The following is a 23,313-nucleotide window of genomic DNA, read 5'->3' as shown; positions in this document are numbered from 1 at the left end:
TTTCTAGTTTTTTATAAAAGATAAAATTATTATAGTCAATTTCGTAAAATTTGGTTTGCGCAACAATACAATGCGAGTTGTGAACTCAATAATTTTACTAAATTATAATTTATAATATGTATGCAACAACAAATATATTCAATTTTAAATCACACCATCGTCTTGAGCACATAAATATACTTCGGATTATGAAAAAAAAATTCTGAAATACAATTTTAAGTTATTAATATAATTGTGTAAATCAAACTACTTTTACGCGTATAACATAGGCGGCTGCTCGGTCGTCGGCACTATGACGTCACGCGGCTATCCATCTACTCATTATACTCTCATTATTTGGTTAAATAATCATTTTTTTAACTTCGGATTTTAATCTAATCATTTTTCATTGTGTTAACTACAATAATACACCAATAAACTTAAAATTAAAAAAAAAAAATAGTGTTTTGATATCCTTTAATTCAAAAGTACGCAAATTTGTGCGAATAAAATAATAATGAAAAAATAATGGGAAAAATGATACAATATTAACGCTAACAATTTTTCATAATCGTTAAATTTTAAATAAATTCTATTAGAATATTTACCTAATTACCTTGTTCTATTTCAGGCTTCACTGTTTAAGAGCGTAGATTAGGTAGGTATAACTCCGTAATGCGCGTTGTCATTCAATCGAATGTCTATTGTAAAATAACCGAATAATTATTATTGTAATTTGTAATATAATAATACGATTGTGTGTGTGTATATTGTATAGCTTATTTCAATACTTTAATATAATCTTTGAAAATATTATTTTGGTCGATTTAAAACTGATAACCATTTTATATACATAATATATCATAGTTGTTCTATTTTTATAATTGTCGGGCATGGGAAACGCATTAATATTTTTTACATTATTATAAATAAAATATAATATTCCTTTTACGATACCATTCAATAACAGCCATCGTCGACCGTCGTGTATGAAAATTAATTTCTGTAGTAAATTTGTTGCTTAATTATAAAAATTAAGTGTTAAATATATAGCACAATTAATGAATTAACACAGTATTAATCAACTCGCATCTAATAACAGATATTAATATATTAAAATATTTTGGCTTAGATTTTCAAATTCAAATTTTATGATATCAAATTTTGCGCCCCCATTCCTACTCGATATTTTGCGCCCCTGGCAGACGCCCACCTTGCCAGGCCCTAGGCCCGGCCCTGAATTTTATATTTACGTCCTTACGTGTAAATAATATATACTCGTTTATTAATGTCTTAACTTTTAAAATAAAAAATTATTCGCTTATTTTATTTTATTTGGATGCACTAAGGTAAACTATTATATGAAAGTTAAATTTAAATGCATCAGTTGTTTATTCGTGTTTAAAAAATTTTTGTTTAGTGTTTATATGTTTGTATACTTATTCTATAGGTATATAAAAACGGGAAGTCGCTCTACGTACAGTAGGTACTAGGTTTAGAGTGACGAGGTATACTATATATATATTGAGAACTGGCCTGAACTGTATGTACTTAATGTAAATAATACTTACTGTAGTAATAGTACCTAATAATAAATAGAATATATAGTATACTGCATGTAGGTAATTGATGTAATAACATATTTTAATTCAATGGAAAATCATTGCTACAAAAAATAATTCTAAGCAGAAACAATGCATGTCGGCCTCTATTTTAAAGGATTTTATAATTTATATTACTATCATAGTAAATCATTTTTTTGATTAATATTACTGTATGTTGATCTAATTTTTTTCAAAAATATATTATATTCATATTGTTATTAGCATTTAGACAATAAAGAAATACCGCATACCTTAGGACGATGTGAATAGCTTAAGTTTAAATATATCTATAAGAATCTAAGATATCATTTCAATTGTGTACTTACGTATAGAAAATAGTATTACATACAATGGTGAATAGTTTCAAGTCATCGTAAATAATTTTATAATTACAGTATAATAACTAAAATTCGGAAGGAAAAATCGTTGTTTCGTTTACATATCCAATTTTGTCAAAATTAGAACATAAAATGTCTGAAAAAATTGTGCTAATTGCAACGATTGCAACCAAAGAGCAACACACAAAGAACGTAGTATTATACGTAATGTTAAGCTTATTGACTAAAAAAAAACTAAAAAGTCTAAAATTTGAAATGTCTATAAATAACATAAAAGAGCGTAAATTTTAATAGGTATGTTCTGAAGACTGGTAATAATATTTAATATATAATAATATATAATAGATATATAGATAGTAATTTAAAAAAAAAATCGAATTATTCAAAAACTAGTGTTAGGTAAATATTCTCGTTCCCGTATTATTTTTCTCGATTATTTTGATTCCCCACTCCTAAAAAATAAAAAATACCAACCATTTAAATGTATTAATACAATTTGCTACTAGAAGCCATCTTCATAATAATTGAAGATTGAACCATTTAAACTGTTTGAAAAAGTGATATCAGACAAAAAAATAAAAAGTACTTCTTTGTAAAACTAATACATTCATTCCCCCTCACAAAATTTAAAACTATTTGTTTAGTTGATTCTTGTGTCACATATCTTATATAATTCTTTATTATTCGTTATAGTATATAGATCATAAAATTATAACGTTTAGTTTATGTAAAATTAAGATAAGAGATTATGTATTCAATAAATGTTATTGTTAAGTAAACAAATTATTATATATATTAACAATTTTTATATATTTTTAAATAATAATAATAATAATTGAAATTATTTATTTACGTCATCATTTCTACCACCAATGTTTATAAATGCTCATAATTATTGAAATATAATTAGTATTGTATTATGTAGTAAGTATTCAGTAATATTCTATTTTTCATAATTTTCTATGTTAGAAAATATTGTTGACTTTCCCTTATTACATGTTATTACATTTAAACATTTTTACTAAATTTTAGTTTTGAACAGCAACTATTAAGATTAATGATTAATTGTATAGTAGAACCTACATTTCACATATAACACATACAAATTACATCTTTCTATAATGTACCTATTAATATTTATCAATACTTATGTAACTTGTGTGTTTCATCGTCCAGCATTAAGCTACTAAATAATTAATGGCCACAGCAGGGTAAAAGCTATGTTAGGTCAAGGTTAAATTTCTATTAGTTATAAAAAAAATCTTTTAAAAATAACCTATTCAAAAGTTAAATTATCTTTTATTTTAAATTCAGTTGTTCTATATAACTTATATTTTTCTGATTTAAAATTTATCTAATTCTTAATTAAACGTGTTTTTTAGAATGAACGTCAAAGGCAGCCATTGTTGGGCTTATGTAAACAGGTGACAACAGCTATTAGTAATGGTGTCGGTTGGGAACCAAGAAATGATTCAAATACAGACAATTGTGAGCACCAACGACCTAATATGGGTCATATACACCAAGCATTGGTAGACAACAAGCATCAATCTGATAGTGGGACAACACCTATTGAAGATGAAAATGGGTTTAGCCACAAATATCTCAACAATAATGCCAATGGAGCAACTGTGCACATAGATATACCAAATAATGCTAATGTATTATCATCAAATGATAAAATTAGGATCCCACAAGAGAAATTCAAGACTTTTGTTGGTAAATATTGTTATATATTATATTTAAATTGTATGAATATAAATATGTAAGTGTGTTTACTATTTCTTTTTATAATTTTTTAGCTTTAATACTGTTGATTGTGAATTTTTTAATCACCACTACATCTTTGGCTGTTGTTCATGAAAGAGTGCCTGATCGTAGTCTGTACAAACCATTACCGGATACATTTTTAGATGCTGTACCTGCTCGAGACTGGGCATTAGATGTATCAGAAATATTTATCATTGTCAGCACAAACTTAACATTGTTAATTATTGCCAGTCATAAGTATAGGTAATTACTAACTTTTTTAGTAGGTTAAATCATTATTGCAGTTATGAATGGATTGAGTATTATTTCTTTTTCTTTATATACAATACATATAATCATTAATTGTATTAATAAACGGGTCAAAGTTTCACATATTAAATTTCTTTATTAATTTGTTTAATTACAATTAAATACAACAATTTTTTTTTTTAATTTATACAGTTTACAATACTGATTCTAAGTATATCCAAATTATGTGTTACAAAAACATACAAATCTGGTGGAATCACATTGAGATCTTATGTAATCTCCAACAATTTTGTTATGCAATATTTGAATAACTATAACCATAGGCGTGCGCAGACCTGAATTTCGGGGGGTGCCTACAATTTTTTCAGGCCCTTTTTCTGAATTTGGGCCCTCTCTTAAGAAGACATGTACATATTTTAATAAATTATAATGCCTGAATAAACATTACTTAAATTATATCACATATTAATCAGTAGAATTACTAGTACCAAGTTATATAATATTTCATTAGATAGTTGGATCTAAAATCTATTTTCAAGTTAATTGCAATATATTTTATTTATTATTTTTACTTTTGTAGTCAATAACATCTAGCTGTTATAATCATAAGTTTTACCGTGCAAATTTAAAATATTTGAAGTTGTATTATTTTTTTTATCTCAAAACATAATTTTTTACAACATATTTTAGAAAAAATATCATTTTTATTCTAGTAACATTAGTTAAAATACGGAGCCACATATATGCTATAGGACTTAAATTTTAGGGCCCCAATTACATGTCGGGGGTGCCCACTGCCCAGGCACACCCGGAACCCCCCGTGCGCACGCCTATGACTATAATATAAATATTAATTTAAAATTATAGTTATATTTTTTTTTCATTTAAAAAATTATGCTATTATATGTCTTGTATTGTATTTAAAGTATTTATTTTAAGTTGCGTAATATGCAATTATGAATAAATTATTTTTTTATAGGTTTATTGTACTACGTAGACTGATGTTCATGTTGTCTCTTCTATATCTCCTTCGCTCCATCACTATGTTTGTAACTGTATTGCCCACTTCTAGTACCACTTATTATTGTTCGCCTAAAGCCAACTCAACAAATCCAGTATTGATTGCTAGACGTGTTTTCCAGTTGTTTTCTGGTTTTGGTTTGTCAATCAATGGCAAGCACACATTTTGTGGCGATTATATATATAGTGGACATACCACAATTTTAGTGATGAGTTACTTAATCACCGTTGAATGTAAATACTTCATGTGCTATTCACAAGTAGTTTAAAAGTTAATAATAATTTTCTTTTTATAAAGACTCTCCCAGACGATGGTATATATTGCATTGGGCTTCATGGTTGATGGCAGCTGTTGGAGTATTAATGGTACTCATAGCACACGGTCACTATACTATTGATGTGATTATTGCATACTTGGTTACTACACGGCTGTTTTGGATATACCATACATTAGCTAATAATGTTTATCTAAAGGTATGTCAATTTTAATTTTTTTAATAGTTTATGAACAATTGTAATGAATAATCATTAATATATAAATTATCCAGTATTCTATGGCATAAGATTTTTTAGTATTTATATATTAATTCAAAGTATCTTATAAGTGGTTCTATGTCAATATCATTGTTTGTTGTTACATAATTATAAAATTATATAGAAAAATGGTTTTGCATGAAAAAGAACTTCTTAACTATGTTACTGCTATAGAAACAAAATGTATGCACAATAGTTATTACTGTATTATTGCATTTTAATTTTTAGATCCTGAGTTAAACGATGAATGTATTGATTTTATAATAATGTGTTTTTTTTGTGTCTGTATATACGATAAGTATTCGATAAAATGTTTCAATTTTCACTTTGAGGATGGTTTTGGATAGAATATTGGATCTTGTATAGTTTATGGTGGTTAAAATTAAAATGCCCTGTACTTTTTTTTATAATAGGGAAAAACCAACAGAAAATTAAGAAAATATGTGTATTTTTTTTACGCAAATTCAATATTATTAATAAAATAATTGTTTTTTAACCATCATTACCAAAATATATACAGTATTCACCCAGAATAATTTTCATTGTATACAATAAACTATTGATAATTATTGATTTCAAATTTAACAAAATCTATTATAGTGATTTACTCAATAACGAGTTCCACTCGACACCTATATGGCTATGTATAGCATAGCATTTGCTTACCTTTTTTAATTTCACTTTAATATCATTAATAAAAATTTAAAGTTGTTTTTTTAAATATTTTAATTCATCAATTTATTGATTTACAATTCTAAACGTTTTAATTATTATTTTATTGTATTTGCTTTTATTTAACATCAATGACAAAGGTTTTTTCAGATTAAATTATTAACTATATTTAAAAATTATAAGATCACGAGATATATTAAATTAGTGAACAAAAATTAGTTAATATTACTTAACATTGTTATTATGAAATATGTTATACTTGTTCTAGAATATTTAATAAAACCACAACAAGCTATATAGTATGTCAATATAATTTTTGACTTTAACAATGTTAACATTTCCTTATTATGAAATGTTTAGGTTTAGATTAAGAAATATTTATGAGATTATAATGTCAATCTGTGTGTACTAGGAGTTGTATTGTATAATTAAAACTTGTTCCTTTGAATTCAAATATGTTTACATTGTCTTTTTTAAAAACAAAATAATTATACAATTTTAGAGTATGTCAACAAAAATTATAATACATTCAATTTGTGTTTATACATTTTTAATAAAATTAAAACAATAAACTATCATTCTTAATATGCATGTAAAATTTTTAAATTTAATTAAATAACTGTATACTGAGTTATTATTTTTATTTTTTTATAGCATAGCAGTTCCAATAATTACTTATCACGATCATGGTGGTTTTGGATGTTCAAATATTTTGAAGGAAATATCAATGGTCCAATACCTCGTCAATATGATTGGCCTTTACCATGGCCTCGACGTTTCACAGCTGCTAAATATCCAAATCGAGATAGTTAGCCCAGGTCACGAATCTCATCTATAAAAAATGTTCCTTGGCTGTAAAATAATAACAAAATAAAAACAATATCACATAAACTAATTAACATTTCCATACTCACAACTATTCCTACTTCTTTGACATACATACATACATACATACATAATATATATATATATATATATATATATATGTTTATATTTGATCTTTAAAATGTATTATATGTATATATTTATATTGTTACATGCCAACTGTTTGCTCAAACAAATTCAAAATTTATATATACTAACAAAAACAAACAAAAAATGTTATGCTTAAAATTATTAAAATGACAAAACCTGAAAATCGTTGGAAATTTTTTAAAAGTAATAAAATAAAAATATTTAAAAAAAATCTTAAAATTTATCAAATCTATGTTACTTTAATAATAATAATTGTTTTAAGTTTTATTAGAAATAAAACTGGAATTTATAGTTTTTAGAAACATATTCTGGGAATTTGATAATAAAAGTTTTATTATTTTAAAGTAATTAATTCTTTTTAAATACAATTTTAAATTCATACTTTAATATATTTTTAGATAATACCAGTAATTATATATTAATTTATTAATAATTTAAAAGTGTGTAACAATATATGTATATATATTATAAACATTGTGTTAAAAATGTATTTGTGTAAAAAGAATTTAGTGGAACACCCACTCATATACTTAAAATATTTATCTACATATAAATATATATAAATATATATGTGTGTATATGTATAATATAACAATCAAAGTAAGTATTTACTCCTTTCAATTTACATTTTAAAATTAATATGTATATTTTTTGCCAATTTTTCTTACTCCATCTTTCTCCTTACAGTATTAAACATTTTTTTAAACTAAATTTAATACCTAAAGTCATCAGTATTTTTAATCAGTAATCCATAATCATTCTTCAATATGCATTCATGAATTTACTTATAAATATTTACATATAAACATAATTATTTATTGAAAACCCCACTTTTTTTTTTATTGATAAATTGTGGTTTCTTTGTTTTTAATTTTTAATGTTTAAAAATGGTTATTTTTGTTTTATTTTTAATATTTAAATTAAGTTATTTTTTTTACTTTGGTTTATTTTACAAAACTGTCTGAAAAAGAACAAATATGGTTTTTTAATAATAATTTATGTTATCAGTGGTGTATTTTCAATGATTTGTGCTAAGGGTCATAAAGTATCTTTTAATCTATTTTATTATTTTACATTTACAAAACATGTAACTATACCATGACTAATATTATACTTATTAATTTAATAGCTCTTGATATAATAGTTATTAATGAAATTAAATATTTATTATATGAGAATAAAATTTATATAATAATAGAATTTTTAGATGAAGAGATTATAATACTCTAGGACAATTCTTGTAAATATGCCACTTTATTATGTTATTATAGTTACTTGTTCTTGTTTTTCTTTGTTGTTAAAACAATAATGTTGTAGCATAGAACAAAATGAATTATTATTATTATTATTATTATTATTATTATAAAAAAAAATATTTATGTTAACTTAATATTTAATTATTATTATCTAGTCTTTGTTAATTCTAAAACAATTTTTTATCAAGATCAGATCTCTTGTGTTTAAGAGGGTGAGTTTGACTATTTCTTCTCCGTGTAAATCTACCAAATATTTTGGTAAGATCTGCTCTTGAAACGATGCAATATAATTACTTGATTTACTATGTATAATTATTGTATAAATCTAATCAAGTTTTTTTTTTTTAGTTAATTTTTTACTGTTTTAAATTTCACTTGACTTCTTAATCAATGTTTAAAGAGTTAAGTGATGTATTCCCTAAAATGTTAGTGAGGTGAAACATTTGCATTTAAATTGTAATTCTATATGTTTTTATAATCAAATAGTACAGTTTATTTTCGATGAATTATCAATTGAGGTCCGTCCTTATAAAAAGTATTGATATCAGTGGTTAATATTAACAATGTAATGAATAAATAATGACTATATAATTATTATTTAATTCTTGTTGAAAACTGTTGTATACATTCCTAGAAGTCATTATGGACTGGAAATGGCAAAAGAGTAATATTTTTCATTCCGTTCAGAATATACAGTTTTATCAAATAAATACCAGTCATTTACTCCATTTATGTACAAAAATTGTGCTAAATGGTGTTATATTGCTTACAAGCAGCTTTTTTCGTGCTTCTTTAGATTGTCTGTGATAGTCTTTGTGTGTTGCACTGACTAGCTAGGAAATAATGTTGTTACCTACCTGGAGTTTTTATTTTTTCTATAAATCCAGATATTGTTTCGAAGTTATGTGTTTTTTTTTCTTAATAATAATGACAATTAAATAAATTGTCCGTTTCTGTGATTTAATGAAAAAAAAAAATAATAATAGTTGTAAAAAAAAAGAAGAAAATAATCAAATAATTTTGTTTTAGAATGTTAAGAAAATTTTAGTCCTTTTAATGTTCTGATAATTTTTCATTGTTATTTGTAAGGGACTATTTTTAAATGTACAATTATAATTTTCTATCAGTATTTTGAATATTAATAAAATTAAATTTGTAGTGTTTTTGCTTATTATTTGTTAATTTTTATCCTTGGTATTTTATTTTTTATTTGTAAAATTAATCTTTCTTAAATTTGAAAATGCTGTTCTTATGACAAAGAATGAAGAAAATAAGGTGACCTAGTCACTTAGGAACTACTTATAATGGAATATTGCTTTTTATTTAGATTGGATTTTAGTTAGAACATAGACACCTACAGTTTAAATTAAATAGTCAATATTTTTGACATATAAAGATATCTTACTATTATGTAATAGTATAACTATAGTCTATAGTTATATATATAATTAATAATTCATACCTATATTCCTGTGTTTTAAGTATGTATATTTGTAGAAAGATTGAAATATACCTACTAATTTAACCACTAACATTTATAAAAAAAAGAATTAATGTCAATACTGACAATACTCAATAGCTAATAATATAATAAACATAGTTTATCTGTAAAATATTATAGTATAAATTAATGCTTAAGAGTTATAAGCAGGGCTCGAAACGTATAGCAATAGCACTAAAAAACTATAAAATATGCGCTATAATAGGTATGCCTTAAAAAAAGGTAAAATAAGTGCTATAAAATATATAATTTAAAAAAATGTAAAGATTCTATTTATACATTGGTACCTACATATTACGTTTAAACCGTGTGTATACGTTTTCATATTTTAACCCTTTGTTGACCGAGTATCGAATTGAAATATTTTTTTTTGTTTTTTTTTTTACTCAAATTTCAATTAACTACGTTTAAAGTACGTATACAAATAGCAAAAAAATGCGAAAGCCTAAAATATGCAAAACTCCAAAAATATACACTAAAAACTTTTAGAGTTACATTCGTTACAGTATAGGTATGAAATTAAGAGTAATCTGTCGTATGCGGTACGTGTGGTACGTTCCTATATGTCATAATATGCGGTTTACCGCATACTTGCCGTCTACTACACATGTTTCTCTACGTTAGATTATGTACAAAAAAATTATATTCAGTACAGAAAAAATTATCATTATTTTTATTATTTACATTAAGTACAATATAATTTTACGTCTCTTAAACAACATTTATGAATTACCAAGATAATATTTGATTACAAAAAAATAAAAAATTATAATAATAGACTGTAGAGAGGTATACACATTTGTCCATTTCATGAATCAGGATAAAATATGTCCAAATTTCTAAAAATAGATTTTATTGATAAGTATTTTAAACATAGATTATTGATGAGCTTAGTGAATTGGTGTAAGAGGGTAGGTACTAGGTGGTAACTGTTAGTGTGGTTCTGACTTCTGTGGTAGCCAGTTGTATTACTCTAAGGTACCTTAGATACCCCCTAAGAATTTTTGTCTCCTGTATTATCTATAAATCTATCTATCTTCTTTATAGATCTTCATTTTACTTATCTAAACTTTAAATACATAGATACAAATAGTCAATAGGTAGTCATTTTTTTATTTGAAATTAAAAAAAACGTTTTTCTTTAAAATATGATATAAAGTAATAAAGAATAAAGATATAGGTACTTTCATATCTCAAACAAAAAGGTAAAACTTAAAGAAATAATAACAATATACCTAAATAGCAACAAATATAGTTTTTATTCAAAATATTGTTTTGTGTAAGTAATTGTGTTTGACTTAAATTCATTTAAAAAAATACTTTTTGTGAAAATGAGTGTTTATCTTTATGATAATCATTTTGTATACAATTATATACATATTATATATATTATATATTATATATATTATTTCCATGGTGGCAGAATTTATATATAATATTGTTATGGATAGCAATTTAATGTGCAATTTTATCTAGATTCTAGTTAAGGTATTGAAATGATTTTTTGACTTTTGTTACTCGGTTTCAATTAAACAAGAACATAATTATGAAAAAAAAAAATTTTACTTAGGTCCTAAGTAGGGAAAACTAAATTTCCCGTGTCCACTTATTTTTTTTAGCATTAGGCCTGATTTTTAAAGAAAAATTTGTCTGATATACACAAAAACTAATAATTAATTTTTATATGTTATACTTATAATAATATAAATTATAATTAATAATCGGATTTTTGTACAGCAAACTTTTAAAAAACGTGCAATTAAAATGATGAATTGTGCAAAATCGTACAAAAACAAATTTTTATTCGGCATTATGTAACAGATTTTTCATTCTAGGTACTTCAAATTTTATTACTTTTTAGTTGACATTAACTATTAAGTATTATTTTAAAATATAAAAAAAAATTTAATTCAATTTGAATAAAATAATAATAATAAACTGATTTAAAATATTTGACTAAAATTTATTATCATTTAGGTATATATTATTTTCAAGTTTTTTCTGTAAAATTATGTCTTGTTCTGTCACCTATAAATGGCTAATATATGATGTGTTTTAATTGTGAAAACATGAGTTAATTACGGCTCCTGCGGTCTGTGGATAGACTATAGTTGATACTGTATGACGTACCTGTATATCGTATATATAATCGACAATTGTAGTAGTCTCGTCATTATCTTAATTACGTCGTATAATATCGATTTAAACATAATTATATTATTATTAGATATTAAAGTCCTATATTTCATATGACAACATAATATAGCAATGATAAATTAGATAGATGTTATAATAGATTATGGAGCAAAAATATTTATACAAAAGTACCTAACCTAACCTAATTAGTACATTTTTCTAAAAAATAAACCTGAAACTTGCAATTTTTTGCAAAATAAAACGTTCTTTAAATTAATCTAAATTTCTTGATTTGGTTTTGTAGGTTGTTTATTTAGGGTTCTAAACACGCCATTAAAAGATGCAATTGCACGGGAATCCGGTATCTAGTTATAATACTAGGATTCAATGTTAATAAATGAATAAGTTTTAAAAAGTGATTAGGTCCCGTTATCTAAGCTATAGCTGAGGCCCGTCAATATTTTAAATTTTTTTGTAAGTACGTTCCCCTTAAAAATAGGTCTCTGACAAATGACCCGAGAAAAGCGGTCTGAGTACCTACGTTCGTGGTCCTGTCTTAATAGTATCTAAGCGTAAAAATATTTGGTTTCAATTGTTGATATTTAAACAGAATTTTGAATTTGTAATAAACCCGCGGTTTTTGATCGATTTAATTGGCTACAAAATAGTTCGGAACGTGGCTTTGGTGGCGCATGCGTGATACACACTTACGTGGCACGAATAGCATTTTCGGCTCAGCCTGACTAGTTGATGTGTGATGTTAAGATTTCGAGTTCCAACTACTGTTTAAGTTAATTGTAAATGCCTGAGTGAAAAAAAGTCAACCGTTTATTGTTGGCATTTGCCAATATTGTTGGATATTTTAAAACTGGTGAGAGTGTGTACTATTTACTTACTTATCAATAAGTTCATGCATAGATCATCTTATAATTTGATTGTTTTTACAGTATATATACAATTATTTTAGTTGGACGAGAAATGAATAATTCTCAGTTTGCACAAGAGCGTCCAACACAAAATTATGGCGCTCCTCCAACATCACAACAAAACGGTCAACATAATACACCATCGAGCAGTAAGTAACAAGTTTTTAGAATGATTTCACTGTTATGTTTTGGCTTTTTTATACTTGTAACAAGAGTGATGGGGAATATAATGATTAAATATAAAATGCTTTATGCTTTTATAATAAATTATTGACCTTTAAACTTAATGCATTGATATATTATTATTGTTTGAATGTTTGTTTTGATATACTTTCGTTTGATAATTATTTACTACATTGAATATCTGCTGAATACTTTATTAAGCAGAGAATATTATATTATAAATAATCAACTTATCTTAGGCTTAGGAGTTTAAAACAATTTTCATAAACATATGTATTATAAATTTAAAAAGAAAATATTTAATAGAATTGATGCATTTAACATTGATTAAATATTATACTTTTAATTTTATTAAAATAAATCCAGCTAGTTCTAGATATTTTTATGGTGTTATCACTATCATTGCAATATTTTTTAATTCAATTTTTTTTTGTTTAATTTGAAACTTAATTTTATTTACAATATTATGTAATAGAATGTGTTTTGAGCATCTTTGATTATTAAAAATTAAAATTACAAATAATATGTGCAATTATTATTTTAATAAAATAGACAAATAAATAGTTATTGAATTCATTAACTATAATATACAATTTGTGATTTTTGTATTATTCATTTTAATTATAGATGTACCATCTTATAACCAGACTGAAGGACAGTTGAATGATCAATTTTCACAACTAGGATTTAATAATAGACCTTCACTACCACCTGTTCAAAATAATACTTTGGTAATTTTTAATTATTTTATTATAAGATATGCATATCTAAAAGTTTATTTTATTTAAATTTTTCAGCCGAGTAATATTAGTAACTTTTCAAATGGACCACAAGTAAATACTTCGCAATCATATTCACCTGCTGATTTTAATATTGAATTGACTGGGCCTCCTAAGCAATTTTCTTCATCAGTACCTTTTGGAGGAAGTTCCAATCAAAATTCTTCAGATAATTTTCAAGACAAAACCAATAATTTGATACCACAATCTGCTTTTCCCGGAAATAGTATTCAATCAAATATTCATGATGGAATTATTAATCAAGAGTCAAAAGATTTTAATAATGGCACTCCAAATAATTTAAGTGAGGCAATGTATGGAGAATCTAATGAATTTAGTACAAATACCTCAAATTTGGTTTCAAATCAAATTGGTTCTGGATTAAGTTCATCTCAACCAATTCAATCAGCTTTTTCTGTTGTTTCTCCTCAATCTCGTTCTCAAAGATCGTATCCGAGCAATGTTCAACAACCTCAATTGGTTGAAAATGTTCCATCCCAATCAGATTTATCTACACAAAAATTAGAGTATCAATCAAATTATCCGCCACAACAATCAAAAGCGTCACTTCAACAGCCAGATTTTCCGCCACCGTCTAATTTAATATCTCAGTCAGATTTTACAAGACAACCTAATTCCTCACCACAGCAGCGAGGTTTTCCACCACAACCTAATTCAATATTGCAACAACCAGGTTTTCCACCTCAACCCAATTCAACACCGCAGCAGCCAGGTTTTCCGCCACAACCTAATTCAACATCGCAACAACCAGGCTTTCCACCTCAACCTAATTCAACACTGCAGCAGCCAGGTTTTCCACCACAACCTAATTCAATATCGCAACAGTCAAGTTTTCCACCTCAACCCAATTCAACACAGCAGCGAGGTTTTCCACCACAACCTAATTCAACATCGCAACAACCAGGTTTTCCACCTCAACCCAATTCAACACTGCAGCAGCCAGGCTTTCCACCACAACCTAATTCAATATCGCAGAAACCAGGCTTTCCACCTCAACCCAGTTCAACTTTGCATCAATCAGGTTTCCCACCACAGCAACCAGGTTTTCCACCTCAACCCAATTCAACTTTGAAGCAGCCAGGTTTTCCACCACTACCTAATTCTATATCGCAACAATCAGGCTTTCCACCTCAACCCAATTCAACACTGCAGCAGCCAGGTTTTCCGCCACAACCTAATTCAACACCACAACAACCAGGCTTTCCACCTCAACCCAATTCAACTTTGCAGCAGCCAGGTTTCCCCCCACAACCTAATTCAACACCACGGCAACCAGGTTTTCCACCAGAACCTAATTCAACACCACAGCAACCAGGCTTCCCACCTCAACCCAATTCAACTTTGCAACAACCAGGCTTTCCACCTCAACCCAATTCAACTTTGCAGCAGCCAGGTTTCCCCCCACAACCTAGTTCAACACCACGGCAACCAGGCTTTCCACCACAACCTAATTCTATATCGCAACAACCAGGCTTTCCACCTCAACCCAATTTAACACTGCAGCAGCCAGGTTTTCCGCCACAACCCAATTCAACTTTGCAGCAGCCAGGCTTTCCACCTCAACCCAATTCAATACTGCAGCAGCCAGGTTTTCCGCCACAACCTAATTCAACACCACAACAACCGGGTTTTCCACCTCAACCCAATTCAACTTTGCAACAACCAGGCTTTCCACCTCAACCCAATTCAACTTTGCAGCAGCCAGGTTTTCCACCACCACCTAATTCAACACTACAGAAGCCAGGATTTCAACAACAACCCAATTTAATACCACAGCAATCAGGTTTTTCACCTCAACAGCAACAAGGCTTTCCTCTTCAGCCAGGAAGCTTACCATCTCAACAAATGGGTTTTCCTTCTCAGACAGGTAATTTGCCACCACGACAAGCAGGTTACCCACCTCAACAGCCTGGCTTAACATCTCAATCAGCTCAACAACCTGGATATTCACAGCAACATAATGGTTTTCATCCTCAGCAACCTAATTATCCACCTCAACAATCTGGTTATCCACCTCAACAACCTGGGTATCCACCTCAACAACCTGGTTTTAATCAAGGTACACCAGCTTATATGGGTCAGCCAGCTCCAAGTAGGAGATTAGATCCAGATCAAATGCCAAGTCCAGTTAGTATTAAACTAAATCGGATTTGTTAGACAATTAAAAACTATAATATTTAATTATATTCAGGTACAAGTTATACAAGATGACCAACAAAGTAAAAGTGGTTTATTTTTAACTAATCAAAGAGGTCTAGTACCCCCTTTAGTTACTACAGATTTCACTGTGCAAGATTCTGGTAATGCATCACCTAGATTAATAAGATCAACTATGTATTGTGTACCTACTACAACAGACATTATGAAACAGGTTTGTTCAATTTAATTTTAATTTTAAATAATTGAAATGTGTTTAATAATTAATTTTAAAATGTTTTTAGACTTCTGTACCATTCGGATTAGTTATCAGTCCACTAGCAAAAATAAAACCCGATGAGTATCCTTTGCCTATTATAAATACTGGTGAAATTGGACCAGTTAGATGTAAGAGGTGTAAAGCTTATATGAGTCCATTTATGCAGTTCATTGATGGTGGAAAACACTTTACTTGCCTTTTATGTAAAGCTACAACAGAAGGTAATTTTTCATTTTTCATGATTAACAGTTTATTTTTAATAAAATACAATGTTTTTTAGTACCAGTTGAATATTTTCAACATTTGGATCATACTGGTCAACGGCTTGACCGTTCTGAAAGGCCTGAATTATGTTTTGGCTCATATGAATTTATTGTTCCAAAAGAATATTGTAGGGTATGTATAATCATTAGCATTTACATTTTAATGAAAATTAAATATTTAAGCTTTAAAGTAATTCATTATGTTTCATTATTTTATTGAACTAATGACATATTTATACATATTCTTTTATTAAAATTTATTTTTCATTTTTTGGAAATTTTGGATCTAAAGTATTTATTTTTGTTAACACTTTCAACGTCTGCTACATATTAATGACAAACCATGTGATTAATTTTACTGATTTGTTTCTGTGTCAGAGGTTGCTTACAAGACTAATCAATCATTATTTATTTATTGTATGATTTGTATGTTTATCCACAATGACCACTTTAAAATTCGTAATGGAACAATAAGCATTACATTAAATAAAAATCCATTTTATGGTAAACGATGCATAGTCATATCTGTTTCATTGTCAATGGTAGGAAGATAGGAGTTTTAAACCCTTTTAAACATAAAATTAACTCACTCTATTAATTCTAATTTTTTTTTAATAAGGTATATTTGATTTATATAAATTATAATGGTTATGAAAAATAGTACCAGGGTCTTACCCCAAATAAGTTTACCTAGATTAAATTATGGTCACTTCGCCGGTTGACACAGAACAAATATGACTCGTAAATGTATCACTAATATTAAATTGAAAATTTTAAATGGCATGTAAATAGGTTAGCAGAGTTGAATGTGTTAAGAAATAAATAATGAGCACTTCAAAAGGCTCAGAAGTCCTATTAGTTATCCTGTTGTTATCATTCATAAGAGTGTAGATTCTGATTAAAAGCAGGGTTCACTTACTATTTCAGATATAATATCTGCTTTTTTAAAACAATAAATATATTTTTTTTATTGATTTGTTCTATATTTGTTAAATTTAATATAACGTTTTTATTTGTATTTTTCAGAAAGAAATTCAACCAAAACCTCCTGCATATATATTTGTAATAGATGTTTCTTATAATAATATTAAATCTGGACTTGTTCGGCTCATATGTGCTTTCATGAAAGAGCTATTAACTCAATTACCAACTGAGTTGGGAAATGAAAAAAGTAAAATACGTGTTGGTTTTATAACTTATGATACAACTGTTCATTTTTACAATATCAAGGTAAAAAAAAAACTTGAACTTAAAATATTTAAATCAAATTTAGATAGAATAATTTTATTAGAACATTAAAGAATTAATTATTTTTGAATAGATAAAACTAAAAAAATTAAGCAAATATTCATTAGATTAAATAACAAAATATTTAATCATTATTGTATCTTATTATATTATTATTATTTTCTTATTCATTTGTGTAAATGCAATAAAAGTAGTTTTTAAATATTATTTATAGAATTATGTATAAAATAAGTGAAGTATAGAAATATATTATTCACTTTATTTAAGGTCATAATGGTAGTGTATTATTATTTTAAAATTGTGAAATCGGACAATTATTATTGAATCTGAAATTATTTTAAATCAAGCCTAGTTAATTAAACATTAATTTTTTGTTAAATATAGTAGATGCTTTCTTACATATTTTACATTTTTTTTTTCAAAATTTCTGTTTAAGTAAAAACTTAAAAAGTTTCATGTGTCTATAAGTTAAAAATCAATCACTTTTGAGTTTAAAATTCTACAGTTTGAAAATGCTCATATCATGCTTTAAAATTGTTAATAAAAGTTAAAAAGTCAACATAAAAAAATACGTCTCATAATGATAATGTTCATTACTTTAATTTTGATAATTCATTCTAATACTAAAACTAACAACACAAGTTTGGTTCTGCTCATATATCAATACTTCTACCAATATTTATTGTTAATTTTAATCTTTGAAGAGTTCCAGAAAGAACCTCACACTCATTGCTATGAACCACAAATTCCTTGCTAGTTAGATTTTATTTAAAAAAAAAAATAATATTACTGTTCAATACATATCTGTATGACTGTATACCCATGTTTTTTTAATAACTATGTACAATTGTGTCCCCTTGTATTGATGATTGTGTATTAATATAAATTTAACGTCTAAAATAATGAATAAATTAAAATTTTTGAAGATATTATATTCATAAGAAATTCTAATAGGTAGCAATGAATAATATATTATCCACAACTTCATTAGTAATTATAATAATTAAATTTATTTCAGGAGACATTAGCTGTTCCTCAAATGATGATTGTTGGTGACACATCTGAAGTATTTATGCCATTGTTGGATGGGTTCTTATGTGATCCAGAACAATCATCTCAAGTTATTGATGTACTTATGGAACAAATTCCAACTCAGTTTAATGAAACAAGAACTACTGAAACTATTCTTTTACCAGCAATAAAAGCAGGAATGGAGGCATTGAAGGTACATTTTGATTTGCAATATTATAAGATATATCTTTAATAAAATATGTATAGAAAAAAATTTAATAACATTGTTGTTTTTTTTTTTCTAATAGGGTAGTTCTTAGCAATCTTAAATTAATTTTATAAAAACATTGTTTCTTTAGAATGCAGATTGTTGTGGTAAATTATTTGTATTCCATTCATCTTTGCCAATAGCAGAAGCTCCAGGTAAACTTAAGAATCGCGAAGATCGAAAACTACTTGCCACCGATAAAGAAAAAACTATACTGAGTAAGATAAACCTTGAATAACTTTTTAATTTTCACTGATTAAGTATACATAAATATATCTTTATACAGATCCACAAACTAATGTGTATAAAGAATTGGGAGAAGAGTGTGTTCAAGTTGGATGTAGTGTTGATTTATTCATCACTAATAACTCTTTTATTGATTTACCTACAATTGGTCAAATTTCTAAAATTAGTGGAGGTGAAATTTTTAAATACACATATTTCCAAGTAAGTTCTTTGGATTTTATGTTTTTAATTATATTCATGTTTTTACTTTATTATAATACAATTAATATTTTTAAAATTTAGGCTGAAGTAGATGGTCAACGGTTCTTATCTGATTTAAAACATGATATTAGCCGACCAACTGTTTTTGATGCTGTAATGCGAGTACGAACATCTACTGGTACTCGTCCTACTGATTTTTATGGGCATTTTTTTATGTCAAATTCTACTGATGTTGAATTAGCTGCTATTGATTGTGATAAGGTAACTAACATCAAAATATGTTTAAGATGATCTAATCTACACTAAACTAAATTTCTGGTCTAGAAAAAGTATTGATTTACTTAAAACTATTGTTGTGATTTTACTTTACGTTTCTTCAAGTTGTCGATTCAAAATGATTGATTAAGTCAATTGCAATTGAAATAGTTCATTTATTTAATTTAACTCAAGTATAACAAGTGTATGTTAAAGCGTGAGGTATGAGGTGCTATGGATTCAACAGATCTGATACCTCTGAATATGCTGTGCTGTGGGCTTCCTTATAAGTGGTGTATTTTGAGTTGTTATTTTTGTAGGTTTAATTCTGTGAATGTCTTATCATTATAATATATATTTAATAAGTCAAATCCGGTTTGTGAAAATCAAATTTATAATTCAGATTTCTATATATTCAATACATTATGATTTGCAATAACAAGTACCAGGATTCATAGATATTGTGCATCAACATATTTCTTAATAGTTTCTAGAATTTGTAGTCATTTGGTAGTTTATTACAGTATTATATTTTTATATTACACACATTAAAAAAAAGTAGGTGTCCTACTTCAAAATATAAAACTAGAAATCTGAATTGTCATGTAAAAACAGTAAAAAACTTACAAGACATATTTTAAGTATTTAATACTTTTAAATTTATAATATTATGACAAATATTAATACTCAACACTATTTGTCTGTATTCTTAGTCAATCCAAATCATTGAACTTTTCTTCTTATATTATTAATTTATTATGTTGGTTTTGTCATTTTTCACATTATTTATTGTGATAAATATTATTAATTATTATTATTACATTATTTATTATCATGTATTTCCAGGCTATTGCAATTGAAGTGAAACACGATGATAAGCTTGATGAACAAGATGGAGTATTGGTACAAACAGCCATGTTATATACATCTTGTAGTGGGCAAAGACGTGTGCGTATATTAAATCTATCATTACGTTCTAGTGGACAAATGGGTGAATTATATCGTAGCTGTGACTTAGATACAATAATGAATTTCTTTGGAAAACAAGGTACGTTATATTTGTTTTTATGGTACAGATTAAATTCTTTAAATTGTATTTTAATTTTATTTAGTTATGTACAAAATATTGGAAAGTTCTGGACGACAAGTAAAGGACGCAATTACTAATAAGACTGCTCAAATATTAGCTACTTATAGAAAGCATTGTGCATCACCATCTTCAGCTGGTCAACTTATTTTGCCTGAATGCATGAAACTTATGCCTCTATATGTTAATTGTTTGATTAAATGTGATGCAATGTCTGGTGGTATGCTATTTATTTTATTTACCTACAATAGAAATAAAGAAATTAACGACTTTTTTTTATGTAGGTCCTGATCTGACAGTTGATGATCGTTGGTTTAACATGCACCTTGTTATCACTGCGGATATACCTACAACATTGGGTTATTTCTATCCACGCCTGATTCCTATTCATACACTTGCTGATGAAAAACTATTGGATGATGTTTCAATACCAGATCAATTGAGGTGCTCTTTTGAGAAGCTTGCAGAAAATGGAGCTTATATTTTGGGTAAACAAAGCATTTTTATTTTTAATTTTTGTATTAATAAATACAATATTTTTGGGTTTAGAAAATGGAGTTTATATGTTTTTGTGGCTTGGTATGGGTCTAAGTCAAACATTCTTGTCAGACGTGTTTGGTGTTCAGAACATAACATATGTTGATACTGAACATTCTGCTATTCCCGTGTTGGATAATCCACTCAACAAAGCTGTTCGTCAAGTGTTGTCTAAAATTCAAAAAGAACGAAGTCACACTATGCGAGTATGTATACTTCTGTAGATAGATATTAATTAAATTTATTTTGTATGTGTTTAATGTTATATTTTGTTTATAGCTTTCAATTATACGCCAGAAAGATAAAATCGAAACTGTTATGAGACATTTCTTAGTTGAAGATCATGGCATTGACAATAGTTCATCTTATGTAGAATTTCTGTGTCACATGCATAAGGAAATTCGCAATTTGCTCAGTTAGCACACACAAAAATGGTAAACATATTATTTTCAGTACATACTATTGTACTACTTAGTGTGGTTTACTTTAAAACAATTGAAGAAAGTTATTGATTTTTATGTTATAAACTATTGAGTGTAATTACGTTAAGGTATAAAAAAATAATGTTTGATTATTATTCATTCTTTTACTTATTCAAATTATTTCTTATATTCATTTAAAAATGATAATATATTTTTTTAAATAAATAATATTATTTTGTTATAGTGTTGTGCAATAATATTTTTTCAATGCATGAATTATTTCCTACAATTATTTGGAATAAGAATATATGATTGCTCTAAAGATATTACTGTTAATGAATTATTTATTAATGATTCCAGTTAAAAATGTTTTTTATTTCATAATTTTTTGTATGTTTGTGATAATCCAAATTCCAATAAGTCTAATCAATAAAATTGTTTCAATTTTATTATGAAACATTACATTTTCCATGTTTAAAACTATATTCTCTATGTATTATTTTTACTGCATAATATGCAATTTTGTTGCCTAGAATACATGTAAAATTCAATAAATTTGACTTACTTATGATTTATGTATAACAATGTAATCATCATGAAAACATTTTACTGTGGCCACAAGATTTTATTATGTTGTACATAATATAAGAAAAATTCAATAATTCCAATAAATATTAACTAGTCTATAATGTACAGATAATTTTTTTAATTTTAGCTTTGAGGGTATAAACATAATTATTATTATTTTTTTTTATATTCACTATAATATTTTCAATTCAATAAATATCCATTTTAACTATAAATTTGTAAGAAATGTCTTTGTATTGTACTGCATACAATAGTTGCAACTACTGAAGTTCTGATTATTGACAAATTGTGTACAATGAATGTTAATAATTTATAAGTACTTTTTTTATAATTGTTTTTATTTTAATTTTAATTAATTCCTAATGAAATAAAGTAATAATTTAATATACTAAAATAGTATTTATATTAGACAAGTTCTATTTATAAATGTTAGGTTATAAAATAAAATAAAATAATATAATAATATAGAATAATTCTATAGTAGTTATTTTTATTAGTACCTACTAAAAACATATTATGTTGTTAAAAATCAAATTTGATTTTTTAATTATTTTATATTTTGTTTTTATTTTTAGGTAATTGGTAGGGGTCAATGTGGGATTAACACCAATACAATTACTTGAATTACTATATGATTACTTATTGTTTTGTCTATACTGCACGATTGTTATGTTACATTTGTAATTTTTAATGATGTATACACAGTCATAGAAATATCTGTTGTTATTATATTTATTATATTATTTTTTGATTTTATTATGATTATATTTGAAATTCTGCCGTTTTCTCTTGGTGTTATGTTGAAATAGTACATTTGTATAATATATA

The 23,313-nt window shown here is 26.3% G+C and overlaps 2 protein-coding genes across 9 annotated transcripts in view; both read left to right on the top strand.

Annotated features, from left to right (window-relative positions):
* The window catches only part of LOC132921329 (phosphatidylcholine:ceramide cholinephosphotransferase 2-like), a 31,702-nt gene extending 22,134 nt beyond the window's left edge, over positions 1 to 9,568 (top strand). For all 5 annotated transcript variants that reach the window (XM_060984297.1, XM_060984299.1, XM_060984300.1 and 2 more), the window contains 5 exons: positions 3,304 to 3,640; positions 3,724 to 3,934; positions 4,920 to 5,194; positions 5,259 to 5,434; positions 6,821 to 9,568. In XM_060984297.1, coding sequence (XP_060840280.1) covers positions 3,304 to 3,640; positions 3,724 to 3,934; positions 4,920 to 5,194; positions 5,259 to 5,434; positions 6,821 to 6,979 — 1,158 coding nt within the window. In that variant the 3' untranslated portion in view covers positions 6,980 to 9,568. The remainder of the gene's footprint in view (positions 1 to 3,303; positions 3,641 to 3,723; positions 3,935 to 4,919; positions 5,195 to 5,258; positions 5,435 to 6,820) is intronic.
* A 3,179-nt stretch (positions 9,569 to 12,747) lies between these two features.
* Positions 12,748 to 23,241, top strand: LOC132921327 (protein transport protein Sec24D). 4 transcript variants are annotated; one of them, XM_060984294.1, is made up of 18 exons: positions 12,748 to 12,905; positions 12,982 to 13,109; positions 13,771 to 13,874; positions 13,944 to 16,070; positions 16,135 to 16,314; positions 16,385 to 16,580; positions 16,640 to 16,755; positions 17,649 to 17,852; positions 18,889 to 19,095; positions 19,241 to 19,367; positions 19,436 to 19,596; positions 19,678 to 19,857; positions 20,698 to 20,899; positions 20,964 to 21,158; positions 21,223 to 21,426; positions 21,488 to 21,681; positions 21,755 to 21,909; positions 23,061 to 23,241. In XM_060984294.1, the coding sequence occupies exons 2-17, from the start codon at positions 13,013 to 13,015 to the stop codon at positions 21,893 to 21,895; spliced, it is 4,635 nt and encodes a 1,544-aa protein (XP_060840277.1). In that variant the 5' UTR covers positions 12,748 to 12,905; positions 12,982 to 13,012; the 3' UTR covers positions 21,896 to 21,909; positions 23,061 to 23,241. The 4 variants fall into 4 exon arrangements, with proteins under 4 accessions (XP_060840277.1, XP_060840274.1, XP_060840276.1 ...); XM_060984291.1 differs by having other exon boundaries at positions 13,941 to 16,070; XM_060984293.1 differs by having other exon boundaries at positions 12,750 to 12,905; positions 13,002 to 13,109; positions 13,941 to 16,070.
* Positions 23,242 to 23,313: the final 72 nt, after the last annotated feature.

The sequence above is a fragment of the Rhopalosiphum padi genome, chromosome 2 (genome assembly GCF_020882245.1).
Source record: "Rhopalosiphum padi isolate XX-2018 chromosome 2, ASM2088224v1, whole genome shotgun sequence".
In the NCBI taxonomy this organism is placed as follows: Eukaryota; Metazoa; Arthropoda; class Insecta; order Hemiptera; family Aphididae; genus Rhopalosiphum; species Rhopalosiphum padi.
The sequence above is the reverse complement of the archived record's forward strand: the minus strand, read 5'-3'. Positions and strand labels throughout refer to the sequence as shown.